This window comes from Fusarium poae, chromosome 1, assembly GCF_019609905.1.
Source record: "Fusarium poae strain DAOMC 252244 chromosome 1, whole genome shotgun sequence".
Taxonomy (NCBI): domain Eukaryota; kingdom Fungi; phylum Ascomycota; class Sordariomycetes; order Hypocreales; family Nectriaceae; genus Fusarium; species Fusarium poae.
In genome coordinates, this window is record NC_058399.1 from 1,261,151 (window position 1) to 1,288,132 (window position 26,982).

At 48.3% G+C, this 26,982-nt stretch overlaps 9 protein-coding genes across 9 annotated transcripts; 7 read left to right on the forward strand and 2 right to left on the reverse strand.

The window, feature by feature from the left end:
- Window positions 1–646: 646 nt before the first annotated feature.
- FPOAC1_000435 (uncharacterized protein) lies at window positions 647–1,456 on the forward strand (the record flags this gene model as incomplete). The annotated part of the gene is made up of 1 exon (XM_044845050.1): window positions 647–1,456. One exon carries the CDS (start codon window positions 647–649, stop codon window positions 1,454–1,456), a length of 810 nt encoding a protein of 269 aa, XP_044710966.1.
- A 2,002-nt stretch (window positions 1,457–3,458) lies between these two features.
- FPOAC1_000436 (uncharacterized protein) lies at window positions 3,459–5,147 on the reverse strand (the record flags this gene model as incomplete). Its single annotated transcript, XM_044845051.1, has 3 exons — window positions 3,459–4,497; window positions 4,574–4,942; window positions 4,996–5,147. 3 exons carry the CDS (start codon window positions 5,145–5,147, stop codon window positions 3,459–3,461), a joined length of 1,560 nt encoding a protein of 519 aa, XP_044710967.1.
- A 2,191-nt stretch (window positions 5,148–7,338) lies between these two features.
- Window positions 7,339–7,959, forward strand: FPOAC1_000437 (uncharacterized protein; the record flags this gene model as incomplete). The annotated part of the gene is made up of 3 exons (XM_044845052.1): window positions 7,339–7,413; window positions 7,537–7,673; window positions 7,935–7,959. The coding sequence occupies 3 exons, from the start codon at window positions 7,339–7,341 to the stop codon at window positions 7,957–7,959; spliced, it is 237 nt and encodes a 78-aa protein (XP_044710968.1).
- A 23-nt stretch (window positions 7,960–7,982) lies between these two features.
- Window positions 7,983–9,137, forward strand: FPOAC1_000438 (uncharacterized protein; the record flags this gene model as incomplete). The annotated part of the gene is made up of 3 exons (XM_044845053.1): window positions 7,983–8,185; window positions 8,272–9,004; window positions 9,057–9,137. The coding sequence occupies 3 exons, from the start codon at window positions 7,983–7,985 to the stop codon at window positions 9,135–9,137; spliced, it is 1,017 nt and encodes a 338-aa protein (XP_044710969.1).
- A 2,445-nt stretch (window positions 9,138–11,582) lies between these two features.
- FPOAC1_000439 (uncharacterized protein) lies at window positions 11,583–14,318 on the forward strand (the record flags this gene model as incomplete). The annotated part of the gene is made up of 2 exons (XM_044845054.1): window positions 11,583–12,314; window positions 12,363–14,318. 2 exons carry the CDS (start codon window positions 11,583–11,585, stop codon window positions 14,316–14,318), a joined length of 2,688 nt encoding a protein of 895 aa, XP_044710970.1.
- Window positions 14,319–15,246: 928 nt separating this feature from the next.
- On the forward strand, window positions 15,247–15,783 carry FPOAC1_000440 (uncharacterized protein; the record flags this gene model as incomplete). The annotated part of the gene is made up of 1 exon (XM_044845055.1): window positions 15,247–15,783. The coding sequence occupies one exon, from the start codon at window positions 15,247–15,249 to the stop codon at window positions 15,781–15,783; it is 537 nt and encodes a 178-aa protein (XP_044710971.1).
- Window positions 15,784–16,159: 376 nt separating this feature from the next.
- Window positions 16,160–17,260, reverse strand: FPOAC1_000441 (uncharacterized protein; the record flags this gene model as incomplete). Its single annotated transcript, XM_044845056.1, has 2 exons — window positions 16,160–17,014; window positions 17,213–17,260. 2 exons carry the CDS (start codon window positions 17,258–17,260, stop codon window positions 16,160–16,162), a joined length of 903 nt encoding a protein of 300 aa, XP_044710972.1.
- A 1,677-nt stretch (window positions 17,261–18,937) lies between these two features.
- ETH1 (S-adenosylmethionine synthase) lies at window positions 18,938–20,211 on the forward strand (the record flags this gene model as incomplete). Its single annotated transcript, XM_044845057.1, has 2 exons — window positions 18,938–19,451; window positions 19,517–20,211. The coding sequence occupies 2 exons, from the start codon at window positions 18,938–18,940 to the stop codon at window positions 20,209–20,211; spliced, it is 1,209 nt and encodes a 402-aa protein (XP_044710973.1).
- Window positions 20,212–26,273: 6,062 nt separating this feature from the next.
- On the forward strand, window positions 26,274–26,933 carry FPOAC1_000443 (uncharacterized protein; the record flags this gene model as incomplete). Its single annotated transcript, XM_044845058.1, has 1 exon — window positions 26,274–26,933. One exon carries the CDS (start codon window positions 26,274–26,276, stop codon window positions 26,931–26,933), a length of 660 nt encoding a protein of 219 aa, XP_044710974.1.
- Between the last annotated feature and the right edge of the window lie 49 nt (window positions 26,934–26,982).

The window sequence follows — 26,982 nt, forward strand, 5'->3', positions numbered from 1 at the left end:
AGATTCAATGCCTGGTCGCACCGATTATGCCCCTGGACTAACATGTATTGTACTGATTTAGCCGTTGGGTTGGGCGGGCACGCGCCTTCACCGACCAACAGTCTGTTGTGGAGAGAAGATGCAATATTCTTAGGATGTTTGACCTGAGTTGGTTTGGGTTGGCCTGAACCTAACTGAACTGGTGCTGCCCTACTGCAAGGCAAGGCAAGCGCCGACGCAGGAACAGCTAAATCCTGTAAGGCACGGGCTGTGCTTGCAGCGTCGGTCACCTCGAGTGGAGGGTTAGCATGGTACCTGCTTTAGCGTCCCCCTTGGCGCTCAATGGTCCAGCAGGGGATTGTTCAACTGGTCCATGCTCGGGGGTACGTACCCACACACCGCACACCCTCTCACCTTCCCTCCCACACCCAGTCCCCCTCTGGCATTTATCACAAAAGGCAAGCTTCATCCGCTGCTTCTTCTTCTTTTTTCCCTCTCTCTTCACCACCACCTTCAATCCAGTCACTCTTTTTACGGCTTCCAGCCTACCACACTCTTTTTATTATACTCATAATAATTTAGGTCGCTTTACAGCTTCTTATCAACAATCCTCTTTTCCTACCCTACCAATTACTATATACCGTAATTCCTAAATCCAACCTTCAAGATGCAGTTCACCATCTCCGCCGCTGCCCTCATGGCCTTCGCCGCTCAGGCTCTTGCCCAGGTCGCTGACTTCGACCCCGTCCTCACCCCCACCAACTGGGAGCAGGTCAAGACCGGTGAGACCCTCGAGATCACCTGGCAGGCCAAGCCCAAGTACTCTGGCGAGAAGATCTCCATCTCTCTCATCGGTGGTGCTACCCAGAACACCCAGGTCCCCATCAAGACCATTGCTACCGGTGTTGACAACGACGCTGCCTCTTTCTCTTGGACCATCGACTCTTCCGTCGGCACCAACAACGTCTACGGTCTCGTCCTCAAGCTCGAGAGCAACCCCGAGGTTTTCCAGTACTCTTTCCCCTTCAAGATTGAGGGTGGCGAGACCGAGGAGAAGCCCTCCGAGACCAAGAAGGACGACTACGAGCTCCCCACTGAGGCTCCCAAGCCCACCAAGGAGGCTTACCCCGTTCCTCACACCACCGTCGTTGCTGTCCACGAGACTGTCACCGTCCCTTGCAACACCACCACTGTTGGCGGCTCTCCCACCACCTTTGTCCCTGTTGTCAAGACTCACTACCCCGTCCCTCCTCCTGCCCACCAGGCTCCCCCCGCCAACAACGGAACTGCTCCTCACCCTCCCGTTTACACCGCCCCTGCCCAGCCTAACGTTCCTGTTGTTCCTACTCAGCCCGCTGGTCAGCCCCCTGTCTACGGTCAGCCCACCCCTACTCCCGTTCCCGTCTCCGGTGCTGCCCGTTTCGGTGCTCCCGTTGCCGTTATTGCTGGTCTCGTCATGGCCGCTTTCGCTCTGTAAGCGGAGTCACGCACCATTTGATCTTTGGTTCTAGCGTGGCGTCATGACTTCATGACTGCATTTTAGAGGGTTCCTCGTTTCTTCTGGGTATGGAGCAGTCTGGGTATATTGAGACTCTATTGCGCACATACATTGATTCTTTTGTTGGTATTTATGAGACGGAAGGTTTTCTGGATTGTTAATGTATTGAGGAAAAAACTATAAAACCCAATTTGGGTTATTTGTCTTGATCAATTTTCTCCGATGTAGCTGCCCCGTGTACCTATGCCGCTACGTCGAATAGACATTTGACCCAACTTTTGGTTTCCCAGGGATATCATCACCTTCTAGTGTTATGAATATGAATACTAAGATACCCATTTTACTTTGATAATTGCGTTCTACAACACTGGTGAATTTTAACTTGTGCGGGATTTTGATAGTTCTACCATAATATTAGGATTTTCGGCTGGTGAAACTGCAAGGACCAAACGTGCATGTCTGTCTTGTGGATCTAACGGCTCTGCATATGCATACTGGGTTCTTGGGATCAACAAAGGAAATTACGTAGCAATTGGTTCTCCGCTCTCAAAAGTTTGATGGGCATGTCCGTGCTATGGGATGTTTTGCTGCATGTTGATCGCTGGGTTGCTTCATCCGTTCATTTTGTCTCGTTTCGTCTCAAATTGACGTCTGTCAATCAATTAATTGTCGGCATTTGATTGATTAACAAACACACACACACACCCCCACCATTACGAGATGGAGCCCTACAACCACTGAAGGAATGCTTAAGCATGACGAATCCGTCATCGTTCGTTTCAACCGTTGCCGGCAGTGGCGTACTTGGCATGAGCTTGAAGCCGTTCTGCCGCTGACTGGAATGCAATTGTTGCTTGAGAGTAACTAACTAAAGATAGATGTGAGGTATTCGCTGTTGTTTCATCCTGTAGATCACATACTTTGGATGGGCCCTTTTCTTGCTATGAGATGCAAGGGAAGAAAGACTTGGAGTTGAGGCTGGTGAAGAAGATAAACATACATGATAGGAGTCTATAAAAGGCAGATGTTTATTGATATAAGACTAAAGTAGCCTGTGGTGACGAAACAAATTGTAGATCATAGATTGATTGATACACCGCAGTGTCACAGCGATCTAGTTTGCATGACACACGGATCAAACCAAAAACTTGATGTTGCAGTTGATTGCGTATACAAGTCTCACTTTCGTGTCCCGTGCCACTGACAAGGGAAAACATTGAAACAGCATGTTCTCTCATTTGTGTCACTGAGACGCAGCGCCTCTTGTCTGTCTGTCTGTCTGTCTGTCAAACGCACGCGGCGCTTTTGTGGCGCTTTTGATCGACAGGGACAAGTTTGAACTTGGATGTCTCAGTATCAACGTCATTTGGTCTTGGTGCAAGAACGCAAAGTATGTTATTGACGGTGGCTACTGGGTAGCAGAAAAGCTGGCCTCCTTGGGCTTAGGGTACAAAAATAAACAACCTAAGAGGTCTGGCCTAAGTAGCATAAGCTGACCTACTGATTTCGTCTCTTATGCTTCCAGCGGCCAATTCTTCTGACACCCTGAGGGGTGGTTGGCAATTGATGTCGATTCATAGTAAAGAACTAAGCGCATATCATTGCGGATCGACAAAAGCTTGGTATGGGAACTGTCTTGTCTTCAGTAGTTTCTCTCTTGGTTCCCAAGGCTTCTGTGGGATGCCAAAAGATATGCGGATCGCTTACTCAGGCACTGAATCACCCTGTAGACAGTCTTGTGAAAACAATGCGACAGGCTTTGGAGTTGTTTTTGCTGTAACCCAATCATATTCATGAGAAAGAAATATTCACATCGTCCTTTGACGCGATGAACTACCCTATTCACCATTACTACCATAACTTGACCGCTCCATTGAACCATTGCGCGCCTAATCAGCATCTAAACCAATCAAATGATTTCGTAAAACATCAGTATCCCATCCATTTATTTATTTTTTATTCTTATCACACTCCAATGCACTTAGTGGCCCCCAATCTGGCCCTTTGGCAGCGGAGGAATCCAGCAGACAGCCAGGTTCAGCGCGATAGTGATGACTCCAATAACCCAGAAGCCCATAGCATAGTCATTGCCACCGTGCATGAAGCGAAAGACAATAGCGAAGATGACGCCGCCAATGTTGCCGCCACCTCCAGTCAATCCTGATAGAATACCGTTGGCAGAAGGGTGAACGTGAGGCACGAGAGCAAAGTTCGCACCGTTGCCTGCCTCGATGAAGATAGCCATGACTACCACGAGACCAACCATGGTACCGATGTTTCCCCCGTTAGCTTCGGAGGGGTTAACCTTTCCAATAACGATAAGAAGAGCACCCGTGAGGAATCCGCAGGTGAGGATCCAAATCTTCTTAAGCCAAAGGCTGCGTCCAAAGTTGTTGTACAAGACGTCTGCGATGACACCACCCAAAGGTCGGTTCAGGAAGTTGAGAAAGCCAAAGATCGCAGCGTAGTTACTAGCCTTTGTTTGATCCAGATGAGGGAAGTTCTTTTTGAAGTATGAGCTGAGGATGGCGTTGATAGCAAGCTCGCCACCGAATGAGCATGCGTAGGTAGCGATGTGAAAGATGGTCTGAGGAGAGTATGTGACAGGGAGCGCTTCACGGAGACTTGGCTTGACGACAATCTCGCCTCGAGCAATTTCCATGGCCTCTGTGCGTGAGATGGAGTGCTCGTGATCGCCAACCTTGACGTCTTTCTCCTCGCCGGGGCTCTTCTCCTCGTCTGAACCTACACGATCGGGTGTGCGATCGGGTGTGCGTGTGTCAATAGGAGTGACATCACCAGAGCTAGAGATCCCATGAGCTTCCATGTTCTTTCGGACAAGCTCATCTTGATTGTCCCAAGATCCCATGGGGCTGTCTTCACAGAGGAGTAGCATGCCGAGGCCACAAACGATCAAGCAAACCAAGGGAACAATGAAGGTGACTCTCCAAGCCTTTGAAGGAGTCAGGCCGTGGTTGGCAACCAGAGAGTCAAAGACAGCAGGCATAATGAAGTAAGTGCTTTGGAATAGTTAGTACATATTCGTGTAAGTCATTTCTTTGTGGAAGTTTCGTGTCGTGAGTGAGGAGTACTTACATCCCACCACCAGCGTTTCCCCATCCTCCAGCGAGAGCGTTGGCAGTACCAACTACGTTCTTGTCAAAGAACCCAGTACACCATACCTGGCAAGGCACAAATGTTGCACCTAGAATACCGATGAAGAATCGAGAGACGTATAAACCGGTTGCACTGTTGACAAGTGGTGCAAGACCGATAGGTAGACATCCCAGGAGGATCAAGTAAGCGAAGACGCGTCGAGGGCCGTACAAGTCGCATAGAGGACCAGTCAAAAATCGGAGGAAGAACGTAGCAGAGAGAGAAACAATATTGGAGTTTGCAATTTGAGCTGGTGTAAGATGGAGATCTTCTTTGATAGTGACTGTCAATAGAGGGGGAAAAGTGTACCTGGTATCCTGTCAATATACCACAACAGCAGTACTTGGACTTTTTCAACTTACCAAGCCCAGAAAGCGAGCATAAATCCAAGCCATGAGAAAGAGAACACTCTGCCGTACATGTCGATAGGGTTGAGCATTGGTACACTTCGTGCTTTTCTACTGATGGGGTTGACCTCAGGGGCCTTCCACAGGTGGGAAATTTGAAATCCCATCTTGAACAAGTGGGTCGAACAATTTGGAAAGCCTCAAGCTAGATAATTTGTAATCTTTCAAGGTATTGAGAATGATTTGCGAGGATTTGGAGGGTCTTGATTATCCCTGAGTTGCTTGTTGATGTTGAGCTTGAATAGTCTTTCAAACTGGATGATGCTCAGGACATATATAGCACGATTGTGTTGTATACTTCGTAGGCCAAGTTGTGCAAAAACATTAAAAATTGTATCTCCGGTTTTCCTAGAACTATCTTTGGGATATTGAATCGATAAGAAGACGACAGCTTGGCTGTGCTGTCTTTGAGATGGTAACGAGCGAACGGTGCAGTGATACTCGGAGGCCCGGAGATGCACAACTCACTGAAGCCTGCACAGAATTCCTCGTTAATCCGATAAGAACTGGGCTGATATGATGTAGGCTAAGAGCGGCCCGTTGTAGTGCGGTGTTGTAGAGCCTCGGTGGTCGATAGTTGATAGTCTTGCGTGTGTGTAATTGAGCTTTCATTGACCCTGCTCTTAGGGTTGATAGTCTTGCAGTCCCCTAAACAGTGAACAATCAACTTTGATGAGCTCCGAATGCGATACGCATCCAAAGATGTTTTGACAAAGTTGGCGAGTCCTTCTCAAGTCCTAGTTATCATGCTATGTGCCCTGGCAAGCAAGTCCCGAATGGCTTTTTGGGCCTCAAGGCGTAATCACTCAAGCGAGGGTGAATAGCCAGATAACCAAATTGGATTAACCGGCAGAGATAACAGTTGGACGAATAGTATTCATCAACATGTGCCTTTTATTTCCAGCCCATGTCTCAAACAATGCAAGTATGCGAGTTGAATGACGAGACGCTTCCTTGCTAGACATGACGAGATAAGAGCTGCAGCATCACCGAGTACTAGTCCATACGGTCATGTACCGAAACTACTTAACAGAACCAGAACCTTAAGATGAAAGCCAAGGTGCTCACGTCGTTGCCGTCTGATAAGCTAATCGTCTGTGTTCAAATGCCCAACATGTAATTGGCCATATGCCAGGGTGCCTGGGCGTAACGGCTGCAGCAAGGGCGATCAAACAAGAGCCGCGATAAGGAACAAGGCTATTGCGATCCCCTAGCCGCTATAGAGAGGCTTGTTTCAGTGGCCTGAATGGAACTCAGAAGGGCGGGAGATAAGACCGTGGTGGTATTTGGAGAACTGAAATGTGAATCTCCGCGGAGTAAAGGTGTGGCGGGGTAGGGTCATATATATACCACACCGCAGGCTATAGCTTCAGCGATAAAGGACAGGAACGCTGGAGATAAGCAACGTTTTTGAACGTTGGCATTTTCGAGAAGGGAAGCCGAGGGTTAAACCAGATACGGCAATGCGTTAGGGAATTGTCCTATCTCGTCGCGGGCGTAAAGAAATGATGGTACCACGCGTGCGATGCTCTTCGTATTGGACCCCCAACCCCGGTCCCTCGCCTTTATATAAAGCTGTTGCGGCACCCGAAAATGTTCCAATGGTATACCAGAAGATGGTATAGTATATGTATTGCATACTATGCCGTCATTTGGCATAACTTCCATCATCAGCGACACGATGGAAGAGCAGTCAATCGGGATTGTGCCTCAGTGAGCAACCTCACGCGCCGCCTGTTGATCATGTTGCTCAGGCGGCATGTATAGAATGCTCAGCGCAGCAATAAAAAGAAATTAGAATCGTCCAGATCTTGAACAAGCTGACGACTAGCGAAAGCCATATAGCCACTTGGCACTGGGGGTGGTTGAGCAACCACTAAGGGCGCTGAGAAACTGTATTTGAGTTTAACATCTTCAAGGATCTGACCCTGGAAGAGTCCCGGGTCGTCGCCCGCTTGGACGTGTCTCAACTAACATGGTTTCTTGAGAGAAGTATTTTTCCGTTGTTACTGGATCATCTTCTTTTCTGGAAGCATAAAACTGTCAAAGGTTGTAGAGCAATGGCGTCAGTGGAAGAGTGGAACTGAGTGTTTAATCCACGCGCCGAAATCGGCAAAAGGAATAAGGCTAGAAAGACGGAACGAATGCTTAACTTATGCAATCGCGCTGGAGTTTCAGTGAGAATTAGCACTTTAGAGGCTGTAACTTGTAGCTTTCTTCTTTCTAGGTACATATCATTAAAAATATTCTTCATCATGAAGCCCAGACCTTTATTACAACTCAAACTTGGATAAAGCCATGATTCCTCTTGGAGCAATCATTTTGAGGGAATCACAGAAAGTCGAAGACGATCATTATGCTAAACTATATACGGTAAGAGGGGCACTTAAACTCTCTTCTCTGACTGGAGGATAGAAGGGTTAGGCTCTGGGTTTTTTTCCGATTTTTTTGCGTAAACATTTTTTTTCTTAATGACTCGGGCCCGTGGAGGGGCAGCTCTTCAAGAGTTTTGTTTTCTTTGGTGGGGGATACATTTTTAAACTTGCGATTGTTGTTCTTCTTTCTCCTCAAACCTCCAGTTTTTGGTCAAAGTTGAATCAAAACAAACCAAATCAACCCCGATTTCTCCAAAGGTGAGTCTCTTCTCTCCAATATGCTTTAGTCTCATCATCACGTGGCGCCCATCCTTTGCTCTGACGGCATCGTATCCCCCCTCGTCACTCCAAAAAAAAAACGCTGGTAGTACGGCTCATAGCAAAAATTATGTGGGGTTTACTCTCGGTGTGTCTTCACCTTGTTAGACTCATGAGAAAGTAAAAAGAGACAGAGACAGAGATATTCATCAAATCAATCAATTTGTCAAGAAACGTATGTGACTGACCATGAGATTTCAGATCAAACCCTGCTTTCGCAGTCTGAATCTAAACTTGAGAACATTTGCAATGGCTTCATCAACCGTCCCCAAGACCTGCAAGGTCATCACTGCTGAGACCATCGCCAAGGGTTTCCTTGGTGAGGTCAAGGACACACTGGCCAAGATCCAAGGCGAGAACCCGTGCACGCCTACCTTGGCTGCTTTCCTCGCCAACGGTGATCCCGCTGCTGTCAAGTATGCTGAGTGGTCCAAGAAGACATGTGAAGAGAAGTGAGATATTCCTCTGTGTAGCTTGAATATCGCCCTGTCTATCGGGTGATGGCTACCCCCTGACCTGGCGCTAATGTATACCATAGCGGCTTCAACTTTGACCTCCGAACTGTGGACAAGGAGCTCCTCGAGGAGGAGATCATGAAGGCCAATGAAGATGAGGATGTCGACGGCATGATCGTCTACTACCCCATCTTCCCCAACAACCCTTCTCACGACAAGTACATTCAGGAGTCTGTCGATCTCGGCAAGGACGTCGAGGGTCTTCGACACCAACACATCCACAACATGTACCACAACATCCGCTTTATTGACCCTCCCGAGAACCGCAAGAAGTCCATCCTCCCTTGCACTCCTCTCGCAGTTGTCAAGATCCTCGAGTACCTGCAGATCTACAACCCCATCCTGGCTTCCGGCAACCGACTCTACGGCAAGACCATCACCGTCATCAACCGATCCGAGGTCAACGGTCGACCTCTCGCTGCTCTCCTCGCCAACGACGGTGCCACCGTCTACTCTGTGGACATCACCGGTGTCCAGGTCTTCACCCGTGGAGAAGGTATCAAGAAGGCTCGCCACCTTGTCCAGGATAAGGAGGGCTGGAAGCTCGAGGACTGCCTTCCCCTCAGTGATGTTGTTATCGGAGGTGTCCCCGTCGAGTCTTTCAAGGTCCCCACCGAACTCATCCGCGAGGGTGCCGTCTGCATCAACTTTTCGTCTTACAGAAACTTTGACGGACCCGCCATCAAGGAAAAGGCCTCTATCTACGTGCCATCAGTCGGCAAGGTTACCATTGCTATCCTGTTGAGAAACCTGGTTGTAAGTGTCACTCGTCCACCATACGACAAGCCATGTGATACTAACCATTTAGCGCCTCATTGCCAACCGACCCTCCAAGGATGAGTCGCAGAAGAACGTCGAGGCCCGAGCTGAGGCTTTTGCCGACGACTAGACTAAATGCTTTTTCTCAGGTGTGAAAGAGAAAAAGAAAGATCTTTTGGGAGGAGGGTTATGATTGCTTTGAACTAGATTACGGAAAGAAAACTCATAGGGATACATGTTTTGCGAAAACAAGGAAAATGCATTTTGTTCAGGAGTTGCTATAGATGGGATATATCAAAAAATGGGATGATGGGATGACCGCGGAAGACTGTTTCACCTTGAGATCTTGTGAGATGTGACAAGCCAACCCGTATTCTGGCTTGCATCACAAACCTGTAAAAACTTGTAAAATAATGGATGGGCTGAGAAGCTGAGTCTTGCTTTGTCTTAGTTGTTCTGTTCTGCTAAGTATTTTGTGCGTAGCTCAGTCAGCCCAGGACTCGGGCATGGCTTTCTTTTCCTTTCTCGTAGGATCGAGGCGTCATTTATTGAAACACAAATTAAGTACGGAGTATGGCGGACCTATTGACGATGAGATCGGATACTTGCTGAGATATGATAGCTGTGCTACTTTATTACGTATGACTGGCCAACATCTATTTTAAAGCCACGAAGATCGGGATTGCTTTTTTTGCATTACAGGTAGGTCTTGGTGATCATTTCAATCGGTTTCGAATGGACTATGCTATCATTCACCCTGGAATAACTGGGTGTTTTCAACTTGGAAGTTTGATTAAGCTGTTCTTAAAATGTTCCAGAAGTTTTCCTAAAACGAGGATATCCTGGCAACGCGGTGATTGGATTGGCGCCCCTTTCTCTTTACATTAGTACATACCCTAATACCTTAGTAGTTATCGCGCCCAGTCCTTGGGCTGGTTCGTGGTCTGTACTACTACGGATACATACGTGGTAATCCCGGTCTATAATAAAGGAAATTGCTTGGTGCAACATTGTAGTTTTTGATCAGCTTAGTTTATCCATAGTACCGGAGAACGCAACCTAATTAGAGATTGTCTGCGCTTTCTTATTAAGGATGGATAATATTATCATCATCTACTATTGCATGTCTTGTCCCTTTCCTTCAGGAGAGTCATGAATGACAAGCAAGACTTACGCAACCTGAGCTAGTACAGAGCACGGATAGGTACAGTATCCATACCGAGGTAGAAGCGTACGACGCGACAAGTTCTTATGGATACACTGCAGATCTTTGCACGACTTGTTTCTGCGTACACCTACTAAGAACTTGGTGGACTAGACATGGTCGTTTTCATCATGCGCGGCGCCATACACCATTGTTTCAATCGGCCACCAATCAAAAGACTCAGGACAACACCCTGAAGAGAAAAAACAAAGTGCCCCAAGTCTACAGCAAAACAAGGCATAGGTCCCCCATATTTCCCGTTTTGCGCAACGACCCGGGCCAGTCCAGTCAATTTCTAGTCTAGGTACCTAGGTAGTAGTTAGTCCTCAGGTCGGTTAGTGAGACGAGACTCTACCTAGAAAGCTGGCCGTCCAGGCGGCGCCAGCGCCAAAAAATTGAAAGAAAGAGTCCACCTAAGTCATTCCATTCCAAGACGTTGCTGGTAAACTATTTTTGAGAGGTTGACTCGAAACCTAAAACTGGGCGACTATGCTTGTGTCTAACGGTTTTCTTTAACGTCTTAACAATCATCATATAACATCGTCTGCTTGCCCACTACCCACCTACTAATCCACTCATACTGCAGTCTCCATCCTATGCTGTTGTTATTTAAGATCTGTGGAGAAGCTGCATATAGAGGTCTGAGTGTCAAGGCCGAGCTCAATTAAAAGGGTACGTACCAAGCTGCGATCCATTCCAATAAGGGAACCCCAACGTCCATCACCATCATTCTTTCCATCCATAGGTTCAGTTCAATTGCTTTTCCACTTTGGATGCTGTCCCTCACTCGTTTTCACGGCCGTTTTTTTTTTTTTGGATTGGACATGCCTATGTAATTGGACCCTTGTCTTTGGCTAACTACGCCTTTTGCGAATAGATCATTCCCTTTGTTTCCTATCCTCTACTGCTGTCTTCCTACTACCGGCCTTCTTAATTCACCCCTCGTCTGTTCATTCGCTCCTTACTCAACTACCTTCCTTCCTTTGTCTGATCAACTTCCTTTCCCGGTTGTCAACTGCCGCTCTAGTTTTTCTCGCGCCACGCTACCTGTCTACGTACTGCTTTTCGACTGGCAGGCTCTCATCATCGCTACAACCGTCAAATCACCATCGTGTCGCATTCCCTCGAAAACAAGAAATCACAATCAGCCTCCTGCAAGCCAGCTCGCGTGCGCAGCCGAATTGGGACCGAACGTTACTTCGGGGCTTGTCAAGGTACTGTGTCCCAAAAACCCGCCAGTCGCCTAGGGCGCGCTACAAGACGAGACGAAACGAAACGAAACGAGGCAAGACATAGTTCCATCGACTGAACACTCGGCATTTCAGACAAACAATTCTCTCCCTGTATTCGACCGCGTTTACTACGAGCACCATGGCGGCGCAAACCGTTCCTAATTACAGTCGCGATGTCCGTCATGGCAAGTCAGGCTCCGGCTCTTCATCCAACTATGGGCCAATCCCTGGATCACCTACTCTCACAAATCCCGATATGATCTTGCCTGATTATGATTTTGATGCCTCTTTCGACCAGCTGTCACAACCACACATGCCCATGTGGGATAATTCTCAAGCCACCGACATGCGCTTTCATCCGCAAAACCAATTCATCGCCGGGCCTATCTCTCATCCAACCCCTATCATATACGGAAACGGAACTATGCTGTCCGATATTGGCGAGGTGACGGAGGTAGAGAGTGTCGTGGGAAAAGGGGGGCGGCGCGGATCGGCGCAGTTATCTGTCTACAGTAACGACGATCACGTATTGGGCTCTTCACAAACTGCGGGCGCATCGCGCATCAAGCCAAGGTCGCAAATACAACAGCGCGAGAGAAAATCTTCACTCGACTCCAATAGCACCATAAGGTCGCACGGTCGTGGTGGGCAATTTGGCGATTTTGACGATTCTGTTAGTGTCGACGATGTTGATTTCCAGGGTGATGATGAAGAGAGTATGGCATCATCTTATGTCGAGGGGACCGCTGCGCGAGAACCCAAGGCTGTGCGCGTGCCTCGTATCGAAGATATCTCAAACCAACGCTATTCGGCCAGTTCTCTGAGTGACAGGGCCGAGCAGATTCTGGCCAATGCTAAGCAAAGATTAACGGTATGTTACTATTCTGGGAACCGGTAGACGCCACTGACAAGCCTACAGGCAATGGAAGGAAATCTGTACAGAGCAAAAGGTTCTTTGTATTCTCCCACGTCCGATGGATCGACGCCTTCTCCCCCAATCGCACGGCCTGCGACATCCTTACGGGATCCTAATGCAGGCTTGGGCTCAGGACAAGGCCATTCTAGGAATACAAGCGAAAATAAGTTTCACATCGGGATTGCAAGTCCAACTTTTCCTCAGCGATCTGCCAGTGCCCTGGGGTCTGCCGGAGGCTACCGTCAACCGTTGACTTCTTCAAGAAGTGCAGATGCTTTGGGAATCGGCTACGGCGCTTCATCTCAGAGAAGCCCTATAAGCCCCCTTGATCCTATGATGGAAGCTTTTAGCGAGAACGACGGTGGCACACCCGGGAATAGTCGACGCAGCTCACGCCTCTATAGCCAGCTCAGTCCGGCTTTTGGCTCCATGACAGACACGGATATACCCAGGTCCCCGTCAGTTGCTCAAGTACGTGACCTAAAGCATCAGATGAAAGATCTGAGAGGGAAAATTTCCAGTCTCAAGGAACAGGCCCGGGCCGATAGTATGAAGCGACGTAGTTTGCAGAGCCTCAGGACACCCAGTCCTTTTACGCACGCAAGATGGGACCAAGCATTGCCAGAGTCTGGGAAGTCGCAAGAAAGCACGCCTGATGCGCTTACCTGGCAAGCGCCTTGGAATCCGGACACTTCCGATGAGAGAATCGATGGTCAACCCTCACCCAAATTGGGTCTGGATGGGGCTTCAGAGTTGGAAAAAGCCAAGACAGCAGATATTGAGTACGAAGACGCTCGCGACACTCTTGAGCTACCAGATGAAGCATCGGCCGAGGAGTTGAAGGTGTCTGCTCCATTGGACGAAGTACTTAGTCCTCAAAACGACTTTCAAGTGCAGGAAAACGACGACATGATTGATGATGGCGAAACATGGGAGGGGGATTTGGAAGTAGAGGATGAGGAAGTAAAGGAAGAACTTCAATACAACCTACAAACAGGTGGATATGATGACAACATGGAGGAGGAGGACGACGAGTTTGTGGATTTTGAGAGCGAAAGTGGCGAGTCGTCTTACCACGATGCGATCCAAAACCCTGTGTCTCACGAGGACCGTGAAGACGCTTTTGACTATGAGCACTTCTTCCTCCATTCAGCAATGGGGTCAATGAGCCAGCGTAGACGCGGAAGCTGGAGTAGTGTGAGTTCGGACGATTCTGTCGAGACAACTCGTGGGCCCATTATCACTCCGGCTCCTGGTACTGACTCTGATTCCGACCACGAACGGAGGCCAAGTGTCGAGTCCATGGCATCCTTCAATTCTTTTACGACAGCCACCGAAGGTCGATCAAGCCGTAACTCGAACCTTGATCATGTCACTGAGACTGTCGTAGACGTTCAGGGGGGTATGAGAGGACCTTCGAGTGCGAAGCGAGCATCGTTCGGGGGGTTCAAATTTCCTCAGGGAAGAGCTGCTTCAAGGAGCGGTTCCGTCGATATGCAGCAGCAGCAGCAACAGCCCCGACGTGGTACGGTGGTTCATCGCCCTGCTAGCAGTGCAGCTAGTTACGCACGCCATCGCCCTTCGATGCCGTCGTTCGGATCCACAGGAACGAACCGAAGCTTTCCCCTTGTGGACAAATCGAAGACGGCCAATGGGATTTTGACTCCCAACAGTAGCACTCCTGGAGGATCGCCTGACTCGGAGCTCAAGCAGATCTCTGCAAGTCTCCTGAACGAAGCAGCTACCTTGGGCGGCATCGAGACAGGACATATAGACGGCAATGCGTCTCCTATGCAAGGAATTGACAAGGAAAGTCAAATACTGGTAGAGAGACTCGTGGCCAGTCTTGGCAAGTGCGTGCTTGGGTTGACAGAGTCGTCGAGAGCCGGATCCGAGGCACGCATGTATCGCAGGAGGATCGATGCTGCGCGACGCATACTCGAAGGTCTGGATGAGTGAAGACGACTTCTTTGACGTTTATACTTGGTTGGTGTTTCAAAAGATGTGGCATTTCTACTACAACGTATCTGGCGCTTTGCACGGGGGGGATATTACATATCACAGATGATGATGATGCTCTGGTTTAGAGTACCTAGGTGGCGTTAAGACCTGTCTTGGATCAGACCAGGTTTATGTTCGATACCCGTCAAGTCTAGCGATTTTCTTTCTTTTCTTGTAAATATTTTGTCCAGAGCGGGCTTGCATATTGACTGATTATTATGCCTACTATATTTAACATACAATATTTTACTTTACATCCTTCTTTGTTCATCGATCAGGCTGAATGCTACCTACCTATTCTCGACTAATGGTCCGTGCATCAACCTTTCGCTTAGATTGAATGTTTTGATGTTTTGCATGTGATACCTCTAGAGTTGAAATATTTGACAGAGACGGATACAAACAGAAGCCATCGCTATGTTGATTCAAATAAGGGGGGTGGAGGAAGGACTGTTGTTTTCAGCGATTCATGTTACATTTTATGTTACAATTTTATTATTCCTTGCCAGATGACAATGTTACAAAAGGCCACTGGCTCACGTCAGGTACAAGGTTCCAGAATTAATGATCGACAAACACAAAGAAAGCTTAATAACAAATGCCATATTCATCAAAAGACATCACAATGCCTTTCATCGGTGCATACTGCATGAAAACAGAAGTTTCAAGTAAATTACAGGCTCAACCAAGACAAAGAAACAAAAGGGGTATTTAATTTACTCCATCTCCATCTCACCTTACCCATCTTAGACCGCAACTTCACCTCAGAACTACCCTGGACGTTAGCTCGAAAAGCCACGAAAACAAACATTTCCCCCACCAACAACATCAGAACCTACAACCCTAACATTGACAACCGCCCATCGACTATCAAGTCCCAGAAAAAATGCCCTCCGTTGAATCACCGAACATGGCGACGCACCTCATCACGGCACTCCTGCCCCCCGAACTTGCAGAGTCCGTCCAGAAACACATCTTACATCCACGCTCACCAGTCCAAGTCCTCGCGCGCAACGTCCTTGTCCAGGCGCAGAAGGTTATCGACACAGTTACGCCTATTATCGAACCTATACTCGACCGCGTCATGATTCTACTCGCGGAGAACCAAGGCCTTGTCGGCGTCATTGCATCGCTGCTCGTGCTTGCCACTGTTGTCATCATCCTCAACTGGATCCGTCGTCTGCTCATGTGGTGGACTCGTTTGGCGATGCGCATTGTGACATGGGCCTTTATGTTTGCCCTGGCGGCGTGGATCTGGGAGCGCGGCGTCTTTGAGAGTGCCAGGGACATGACCGTTATAGGCGCCAGGATCGTGGGATATCTGGCTGTCATCAAAGACATCTGGCTGCAAGAGTATGACCGCTACGAAGCACAGCAGGGCATGGCTGGAACAAGAGGCCCTGCCTCTGGACGATCCAGATAAACTACACTTGATGAAATGTGCACCCTACAGTCATTCTGCGACCATTGTTGGCCAGCACACGATACGAAATAGTTTGGATACCCCAAAAGAGATGGAACACGACAAAGAAACGCGAAAAGCAAATAGCATCAGCCATTACAGCAACACATCTATTGCAGAGAATTGCTGTCATACTTATGACGAAAAAGGTGGAAAATGGAGACAGTTTTGAGATGGAAGGCAGAGAGAGACAAGAGCATACGTCTATACAAGCTCTTTTAAGTCTCGGATTATGGAAAGAAACCAATAACGCCGGCGCTATGCAATACTACTATCAAGATACCACACAGATTTCCTTTTCTTACATATTGAATTTTTCCCGTCATGCATGCCCTCCCTAACCCTCAAAGTCTTCGGTTTCCTCGTCGTGAGGCTCCTTGGGGTCTTGAGCTTCATGGAACTGTATGCAGTCGTCAATGTAGCTCAGGATAGCAGCAACACTGTCCTCGTTGGTCACGTCCAGCTTGTGGTAGTTTATCATGCTGAAACTCTCAATCAAGCCAGCCACGGCGCGGTTCAAGCGTCTGAAACTGGCACCCTTCATGACCTGCTCCTTCTCGTCGGGGGCTTTTGATTCGTCGTCTTCGGCTTCCGGACCCTCCGTGATACGGCGTGTGCGCTCCACAGGATCATCGTCGAGTAAACCTACATCGGGAGTGAGGAAGCGCTTGAGGTCCTTCTTCTTGACCTGACCCTTGACAAGATCCATCTTGGACAGGATGTTGATGTGCGGCACCTCGAGCATGAGCATGGCACTCATGGCACTGAGAGTTCCCGAGAAGAATTTTGCGCGATCAACGACAAATGTGGCTTCGAGGAGGTAAACAGCGGCCATACGAATATCGAGAGATCCAGGCTGCGACAAGTACTTGACCAGAGCCGGCAGGATAGGAACATGGGTGTACAACTCAATCTGCCCAGGCATGTCGATAATGATGAGATACTCTTCGGTGAGATTGTCAAGAGCTTCCGTCAACCAGTCAAGGTTCTCCATGAGAAACTCGAAGCAATAGATGAGACCGCCATTGGGCCCAAGGCCAACCTCTTCCATAGCATCTTTGAGAGAGATGAGCTCCTTGATATCAAGATCAGGCTCATGTTCGAAAGACTCGGCGGCAGGATCGAGGTTGATGTAAAAGGCGGAACGGCGGTTAAGGTTAAGATGGGTGATGAGGGCGGCGCAAAAAGTAGACTAGACGTGACACGAATACGAGGTCAGTTGAGGCGCTTTAGTAAACGTTGGGGACATTGTGATCCAAGCACGCGATTCGAGGCGACATGATGGTAGTGATAATGGCAAGAAAAAGAATAGGCGGTAAAGTATCCCAGGAGAATAAGCGAAATACAATGTAGGCATTCTGAGTCAAAATGAAATGAAATGTCCACGTACCTTGCCCGCGCCTGCAGGGCCCATAACCATAGCACCGAACTTGCTCATCTTGAAGAGGTGGTGATATATGCGATTTGGTGTTTTGTTTTGTTTCGTCAGGCCAAGCAAGTCAAAATGACATGGGAAGGGGGACAAAATGCGATGGATTAGGTACAGTGCAGTCTGTACAGAACTTGGGAGCTTCCAGGGTCGAAGCTAGCTGCAATGGATGTCCAGTACCGTTTCTAAGCAGCCCCGCTTTGAAGGGACAGGTGCAAGCTGGAAACAGAACAGCAACGGGTTAATGATGTGCGTATGTAGGTATCTATGCAGCGGATAACCTAGGTTCATCGGCTATATGACTTGGATATCGCAGAAACGTACACTTATTCTAGATAGATTGTAGATGTGGTGATGATGACGAGCCTCTTCTATTGTGAATTTTTGGCACGTTCTGGAATGGTGGGGTAAAAGTTCGGGTATATTGTTAGTCTTTTTTTTCGCCTTCTTTTTTTCCTTAAGTTTTTTCCTTAAGTTTTTTTTTGCCCCTCCTGCTCGGGAGCCAGAAAAAAAAAAGTTGTTTCTCATGGATGCCTCTCTCTCTGTTGGTGCCTCAACTGGTGTAGCTCCCTTCGGCCCCGCCATGTACCAACTTTACTATATCATGCCGAGACTCGGGCTATCATGATGACTGCAAAGTCAGGTATCATCACCCACTCAACATTAGGCACTTTCTCCGGATATGGTGCACGTGTTTGTCAATCAGTCAGGGAATTGGTCAAGGATCATTCTAACAAGGGTTGAGGCTGATAGGTTCGGCAACTCTTGACCCATTGTTCCTTCCACCGGATTGTCCTAATGTCAGACGATGGGAGAGGGGATAGACTACTAAGATAATAGACAGGCGGGAAGCGGGGGAGAGACGAGTACGAGTAAGGAGCACCTACCCTGATTGCACCGCCCTGTGCAATTGCTGTGGTTGAATGGCGGCAGGTGCGATGGCGCAATACGGCTACAAATTTCGGCTTCCGGAGGAGGTGCCTTTCTCTCCCAGCCAAGTGTCATTTACCCCTCTAACGTCCAGGGTATCAATCACCGAAAGCCTGGCCAGCGATAACATATGTACCTGAGCTTCACGCTAACCCCTCATACTAAACCAAAGTACACCTTTATGATTTGGTGCCCTGTAGATCCAAGACTACTTTGACCGACGGCCGGTCAACAGAAAAAAAAGCACTGGCAGTATTTTTTTTTGTCGCTCCCCGCCTTTTGGGTATTCCCAACATGAGAAACCATTGTAATATTAGAACCTACCGTAGTATTGGGCATTATTTATCAGGTACACAGAAATTCCCGTCGCGTAGGTGAAAGATCGAGTCGTTTCTCGAGTACCGGATAAGATTGGCTAAAAATGAATGTATACATCCAGTTAGAAAAAAATGTAGGGAGAAAGGATAAAAAAAACTCTCACCTATTCTCTCCGACCTCTCGCAAATAAAATTCCCACCCCCCACTTCGCCCATATCAAAGCCTGCATCAACGTATTCGCACATCCCCTCCTTCCCGCCTTTTCCTTTAAGGTACTTCAGCTCCCGCTCAATTCTTCTTTTTGCTCTTCCCTTCTTCATCCTCTTTTATCTTTTCCCGTCCTTGATCAGCTCTTTTCTCTCGTCACCCATCAGTCAGACTTCCCCGTGTCTGTCTACCTTTAGCCCCTTACTTCCTCCTTTCACCCCAATCTTCACAATGGCTACCAACGGTACCAACGGCGTCCACGCCGATCCTAGTTCATGGAAGCATTACAATGAGGGCTCGTTCCTCTTCACCAGTGAGTCGGTCGGTGAGGGTCACCCCGACAAGATCGCCGATCAAGTTTCCGACGCTATCCTCGATGCCTGCCTTCGCGAGGACCCTCTCTCCAAGGTTGCTTGCGAGACTGCCACCAAGACTGGTATGATCATGGTCTTTGGTGAGATCACCACCCAGGCCAAGCTCGACTACCAGAAGGTTGTCCGTGACGCCATCAAGGACATCGGTTACGATGACTCCGCCAAGGGTTTTGACTACAAGACCTGCAACTTGCTCGTTGCCATCGAGCAGCAGTCCCCTGACATTGCCCAGGGTCTCCACTACGAGAAGGCTCTTGAGCAGCTCGGTGCCGGTGATCAGGGTATCATGTTCGGATATGCCACCGACGAGACCCCTGAGCTTTTCCCCCTTACTCTTCTCTTCGCCCACAAGCTCAACGCTGCCATGTCCGGTAAGTTGTTACACAGTCCTTAGCGGATTCTGATTTCTATGGCTACCGTACTAACAAGATGTTAGCCGCTCGTCGTGACGGCACCCTCCCCTGGCTGCGACCGGACACCAAGACTCAGGTCACCATCGAGTACAAGCACGATAACGGTGCCGTTGTCCCTCAGCGTGTCCACACCGTCGTCGTCTCTGCTCAGCACTCTCCTGATATCACCACCGAGGAGCTCCGAAAGGAGATCAAGGAGAAGATCATCCAGAAGGTCATCCCCGCCAAGTACCTCAGCGATGAGACCATCTACCACATCCAGCCCTCTGGCCTCTTCATCATTGGTGGTCCCCAGGGTGATGCCGGTCTGACCGGCCGAAAGATCATTGTCGACACCTACGGTGGTTGGGGTGCCCACGGTGGTGGTGCCTTCTCCGGCAAGGATTTCTCCAAGGTCGACCGATCCGCTGCCTACGTTGGTCGATGGATCGCCAAGTCCCTGGTCGCCGCTGGCCTCTGCCGACGTGCTCTCGTCCAGCTCTCTTATGCCATCGGTGTCGCTGAGCCTCTTTCCATCTACGTCGACTCCTACGGCACCTCCGAAAAGACCTCTGAGGAGCTCGTTGAGATCATCCGCAAGAACTTCGACCTCCGACCTGGTGTCATTGTTCGTGAGCTCAACCTGGATCAGCCCATCTACCTCCAGACTGCCAAGAACGGTCACTTCGGTACCAACCAGGGTTTCAGCTGGGAGAAGCCCAAGGCTCTTAACTTCTAAGCTGTCTTGTGACATGGTATCAAACCACAAAAAGAGTATTCAACAGCTCTATGCATACATCTCAACAGATGTGTAATCAGTACATTTGATTTAGCAATTACAGGCGGCGTACGGTTCTCAACGAAACCTATGTATCTCCCACCGGAAGGGAGGACGGTCGGTTTCCGGCTTTTGTTTTGTTCATGATTTCTATCCAAAAACCATTTTGGTTCCACGGGTGTGGAGATTTCTTTCGCGATATACCAGGCACGGAGTGGGCGTCTTTCAACAAAGACATTTTAGGGCAAACCTGCATTTGTGAGGCGAATCAAAAGAAGAGTCAAAAAGACTTGCATTATAACGATACCACGACAAGGGAAATGACAAAAAGACGACGCATCCAATGTGAAAGCGGCGTTTTGACGAGGAAACAAAAGAACTTCAACATCTTTTTCTTTCCAGGATTTCTAGCCGAGCTGATGCAGTAGGCGGGCGAGACCAGCCAGGACGTGGTGGAGGTTGGATTGATCGCTAATTAGAAAGTCGATCTTTGAATGATAGAAGGATTCTAATGGGCTGCTAGATATGCCCGGTCGCTGCGAATGCAGACGGCAGCTAGAACTAAGAAAGAAAACAAGTTATTACGGGAATACATGTTGAATCTCTCCCTTTCGTGATGTTGTCTGCGAATTGAACCCCTGAATTAAGCTCCGATGCCGGATGGGGTTGTCATGATGGCCTTGGCCGCAAACGGAAATCCGAAACTCTCATATTTACGCAGTTGGTCACGGTACTGGCAACACTGCAGATCGGGTATCTTGTACAATCTTCCCATCATGACACCTGCCCTTCAACTATTTACGTGATTGATCGATCGTTAAATCAACATCCCCGTAACCAACTTGTATGTGATGCAGGTCAAATTGTAAATTTAAGATTTAGAAGCCCTCTAAAGACTAAAGTCCCAACTTCCACTTCAGCCAAACAACAAGGTATTCGGATTTACTTTATTCGGAACTTAGATGTCCAGGCTTGCGTCGGTAATTGTGAGTAGCACAAGTGGACTTATTCCTGGACAGGAAGTTATTGATCACACATATAGACAAAGACATGATGGAACAGATCTTTGAGGGCCTATTTGAGCGGCCTGGTGCGTTACGGGTTTATCTGCTCTATAGATCGCGGCCTCTCAGCTCTTACAGCCGACGCAATTTCGAAAGCTTGCACATCCGAGTGAGCTCGTCAGGTCACGCCATAGGAAAGTACAAAGTATGAATACCTAGGGCCAGCCAAGTGCAAGTGGTGTCTTGGAGTGGCTTGTGGTGGCACACAGGAAGTCAACCCTACAGTAGTAAAGGCCCTGCATGGGGTCATGAAGCCTCAGAAGTAGGAATCGAGGGAGAGCCGAGAGAGAAAGAAATGGCTATCTCATCACACCCTTGCACTGCCCGTTATGTCGTGACATGGCAGAGGATGCGACGATGCGACAAAGGCCAGTGCCCTCTTCCGTAAGACATGTCTAACAAAGTCGATCATCTCTGAGAAACTGCCATTATTCATTCCAATGATCATCTCCAAAAAGGCTGAACGGTCAGTAGCAGGAAAATATGCAGCTGAAATGTGAGACAATATGCAATAGAATTATCTCCGAATACTTAAAGTTCCAAGCGCGAGGCGTGGAAGAGGCTGGCTATGAACACAATGTGACTCCTCCAAGATGTGCTGATTCCCGAATTCACACGAGGGCGGCCTGTAACCTATCAGCTCTTTTTCGAAAGGATCTACTACACGGCTGCATGTCTATAGTGGTTATTGTCCGTTAGTATCTATCTAGTGGGTAGGAGAAAAGTTGACCTTCCAGATTGCAGGGTGCAAGAATAAGTAGTCTACGAAGAATAGACCAGGTAATATAAACTGACCTGCTACTTTTGTCACTCATGTTTCAAGCGGCCGACTTTTCTGGTTCCTGAGATCTGTACTTGGGAGATGAGCAGGTTTCTCCTGAGGCTGGAACGTACATACGCCTGGCTGCCAGGGTTTTATCTCACCTGCAGCAAGACTTGCAGAAGTTGCTTGAATGTGAAAAACGATATCAGAGTAGCCTATTCTTCGGAGTTCTCCCTGCGTGACTGGATCTCACGTTCTTGCTGAGGGGTTTGAGACAAACATCACGCATGCATAGCGAAAAGAGACTACATATGTTGGTGTCTTGTGACAAAAAAGCAACATTGAGGCAGCCTTGCGTGCATTAAGCACGGACAAACGCGTGCCTATTCATGTACGGAATAAGAGCAAGAACAAACAAACCTTGTGCAAAACATGAGGACCCCTCATATATGATGTGATAATTGGGAGTGAATGACGGACTGTTGGGTGGAATCGCCCGAAGGTTGACCAGTACTTACGCTCTGTACTTCTTGGTTCTAATTCACGATATCAAAATCCTAGGACCTTGTTTCGTGCAAGACCTGGGCACCTACCTGCCATTTCATTCATATTATTGATGGCCAGGACATGAATAGGTGCAAAGACACGAAGTGGGACGCGGACCTCCGAGCCACGGACTTGACAGAAGCACTTGTAGCCATTGCCGATACTTGTAACAAAAGTAGAGAGTCTGTATCATGCCGATATGTGTCTTGTACCATTTCGTCTTGTGCAACAAACCGGTGAGCTCGGGTCAGATACCTCAAATGACTTTGGTTATCCACCACATACAGATTCAAATAATACAGTAAGACTGTTAGGATCCCGATCGTGTCGGTATATAGGCTTTACAATCTCCAGGGTAGTAGGTCGATAGAAAGCAGGCAAACAGCCTGCTTGTACATTCGGCTCTTCTTTAGTTAGTTTTCGGCCAAACCTCAGGTGAGCCACAATGGAAAATTTTGTGCAATCATGAAGTTAACGATCATGATCCGGGTTTGAGACATATTTAGAAGCTTCGAAATTTGTTTGCTTGTTGGTCCAGGTGTTCGAATAATAGCGTTGAGCAAGTTAAATGGACTTATTCACCCCATGAGCGTGAAGTCGTCCAGGCAGCTTTTTCGGGAGGGGGCGTGTCATCCCAGATATCCGTCATGAAACGCGGGAATAAGAGCCAACCATGCTGTATGCATTGTTCTTTTGACGTCGTGTGTTTGATAGAGACGGAAGAAGACCGTAATTAACGAGATGCCAAGCCAAATGACAAGTGTCCTTCTCAGCGTACGTACACATCATTGTTTGTTCGAAACAGAATGTACGTATGGGGTTCGACAATCCAGGAAAGCTGATGACCCAACAGCATCGGCAGTTGTTGACGAAAGGCTATGGAGTTCATTCCGAAAGTAGGGGGAGATGGATGGGTCGTTTATGCTTCCTGTACCACCAAAACAAGAATGTGACAGAACAAAACGGAGTCCTGTTCTCCGAAAGCGTTTGATACGGAAAGCATGTCATGTAGCGAATTAGCCACTGAGTTGTACTTTTTCTCATGGCATTGTTATCCGCCGCTGGCGGATAACAGCTGAGTGTATTAACGACTAGAGCATAGGTACCCTGCATCCGTGGCCCAGCATTCAAGACCCAGCAGGGCGGACCAGAAGAACACCGTCCCGATACGCCATTATAGCGTAATCACTCTGCTGGTAACCACAGACTAAGCGCTGAAGGTTCAGGAAATGTAGAAAAGTGCGATTGGAGGTGAAGAGGCCCAAGCTTGAATAGACAGAAGCACCGGGGCAATGGTTTGACAGTCGTCACAACCCGAGATTTAGCTTGGGATATGCGGGAGGAGCGGACACCAGAATGTGAGTGGCATGGTAAGCATTAGTCAGTGACTGCCATGAGTATTGCCTTGTTGTTGGAAGGTCTGCCTAAAGAAAGAGGTAGAATTGATCGGCGAATTGTCGAATGGGTGTGGATGGTTTGGCATTGTTTGTTTGTTCAAGAGTGGTGGTGTAGTGTATCCCTTACCGCGGGATGATGAATGGCGTGTGACCGTTTTGGATCATGGACAAGGTATGTATTTAGGACGTATTCCCTATTGTCGATTGGCAAGGGTGCACATATCCGACTGTTGGTTGAGGTTGAAGAGTAAAAGTTGCAAGGGAGGCAGGCAATGACTTATCGACTCAATGACACTGTGGTGGTTGCGGAAGGCGGGTCTGTCTTACGGGCGCTAAACCAAAAGTGAGCCTCAATAGAGGGCAATAGACGGAAGGTGTCACCCGTGGCCGGTGCCTCGATTCAGCCCAATCGGTCGGGACTACGGCCTTACTTTACAGGGGATGGGACAACAATACCAAGCGCATTTTGAGGACAATAGGAAGCTGCAAGCCGCCAAGCCACGCCCCAGAAGCCACTTCACGCCTTCCGCTTTTCTACCGGCCAACAACCTGCCTTGAACCTGCCTCGTTACGCCTTGCTTTTACAATTTGGCCGATGAGCACTTGCCGATTGGATCAGTTTTCCAGCAAGGGAGGAACTATGGTCAACTCGTTACCCCGGTAGGAGATATCTGACTCTTGTTTCTCCGTTGATCATTTATGATACTTGGGATCGTCACTCGTTTTATGCCAGAGTTTCTCTGTGAATCTGACAGATGCATAACTTCCATCTCGTGTTACTCTCTTTCGTGGCTGCAGTTGATCTTTCACAGTCTTACTATACATGAATACCTGAGCAAGACACCATGAGATCGGAACATAGCATTGCATGGTTACACAGCGGCACAAGCTCGCAACCTTTTTACATGTCATTTGTCAAAAAGGAAACTCGCATAAATCCGAACGGTTGAATACAGGAACTTCATACTTCACTCAACAAGGAAATAAATTGCTATGCAACCATCAACAGCGTCCATCAATAGGCAACAAGATCTCACTAACAATCGAAAATAAGACATCCTAATACATATGTTTCGTGTCTTTGCCTACTTGTACGTGCTAACATTGCCCTATCCGGTGCTAGAGCTCATCCCATTCCATGGACGTGGTCTTGAGGTGGTCCTCGCGTTGGTTTCAGCCCTTTCTGTGGACGTGGAGGGGGCGTGTATAGGAAGTGTATCGTACTTCACGCCAACGGCAGCCTCTTGTGCCCACAAGAGCGCATTGTGTACGGATACAACAGAACAAAACATGCCCTGAAGAACGTTACTTTTGGTTGAGGCTCAGAGACCGTACACTTTATTTTTGCTAGCTTTTTCAGGCACGCCCTACCTTGACAACCTCGGGAGCTGCTTGGCGACATATGATTTTAACTGTCTCAAGCTTTGTTGGTGGCTTATCTCTGAATGAATCGGCTACAGCATTCTATCCATACACGGGAGTCAAGTTTAGGTTGGAGGATCCATTCATCCTATTTTGAGCTATTGTAGTAGTTGTGGGAAATGATGGCTTATAGAGTCTCAACCAGGGTCCATGCATGACATGTTTCCCACACACCCACCCCCTTCCCCTGTGCGGGTAGATGGGATTCTTCTGCGGATCTTGTTTGCTGTTGATTGTAATGCGTACTATTGTGCTGTAGAAACACATCGCTGCCCCATGTCAAGACAATCAATCAGGTGTTGAATAGATCTATTCTGTATTGTCCAATGCTCCATGACCAGGTCTTGGTGATACCTCTTGCATGTTTCCCCTTATCCCTGCCCCCCCTTGCGTCCAACTGTGTATATCTGAGCCCTCTCCCCGCTGTGTATCTCAGATCTTTCGAATTTCTATCTCAACTCTATCCAGTCATTGCTTCATTCTCGCGTCACCAAACCCGGCAAGCCAGAGACAACCCTACCATACGTGGCGCATAGCTCTCGACCACCACATCATCTCCTGACCTTGCCTATTGTGTCGAGGACAGATTCTTGTCTTCCCGTTGGCGTAAACGGCAATCTTTGAGAATCATTTATAAACGATAATACTGCCTGCCGTGCTGGGCTATCAGTGTCTCTCTTCTTCATTAAAAGCTCGTCATTCTTCTTCGACAAACGAACTTGTCACTTGCATTTTTCTTTTCTTCAGTTCCCCAGAGAGAAGACATAGACTGAGAGCACAAACCTCTCGGCCTCCTATTATTATCACCAGACCACAATACACAAAAGAACCATGGGCCCTCCAAACAACCCTTCTCAGCCCCAAGGCCCCCGAGTCACCGTTCCCAAAGACAATGGTCCCCCTCCAGCATACACTCCAAGACGGATCCCTTCTCATATTGCTTCTTTTGTAGCACAACTTTCGACTACATTAGACAGGCAAAATCAACAGATGAATTCATTGGCCAACCAAGCTCAAGACTTTGGGCGCATCGGGGATAGAATTTTCCCTAGACCGGCTGTCCAGAGCACGCCCATCGGTGCCATGGTCTCTGATGATCAAGACGAGACATCCGAGACCAGTTCACCAATCAGCCTACGTATCAACACTGCCGTCAATGTGTCACGTAGCAACAACATTGTCTGTTTGACTGCCACTCCTGCAGAGCAGGCCAATGCCATTGCCAAAGCAGTTGTTCAAGCTTTGCACGAGGGAAGCTCCGGGCGCTGTGGCATTCCCATGATCGATGAGTCAGGCTGTCCTCGACCTTTGAAGATTGAGGTCGATGCTGGCCTCGTTGTTGAAGGCACGGGCAATGTCATCGGAAGCCGAGATATCATCGGTGAACTCGTTCAGAAGCGCGGTACACCTCCACTCCGACGATCTCGTGAGGAGGTGGATGACGAGGATGAAGGCTTTGAACCAGCCAAGAGACGACGTTCAAGTCATTAAGTTTGACAGGATATCCGCCCATTTTCCACGAGACTATAGTCTCATTCGA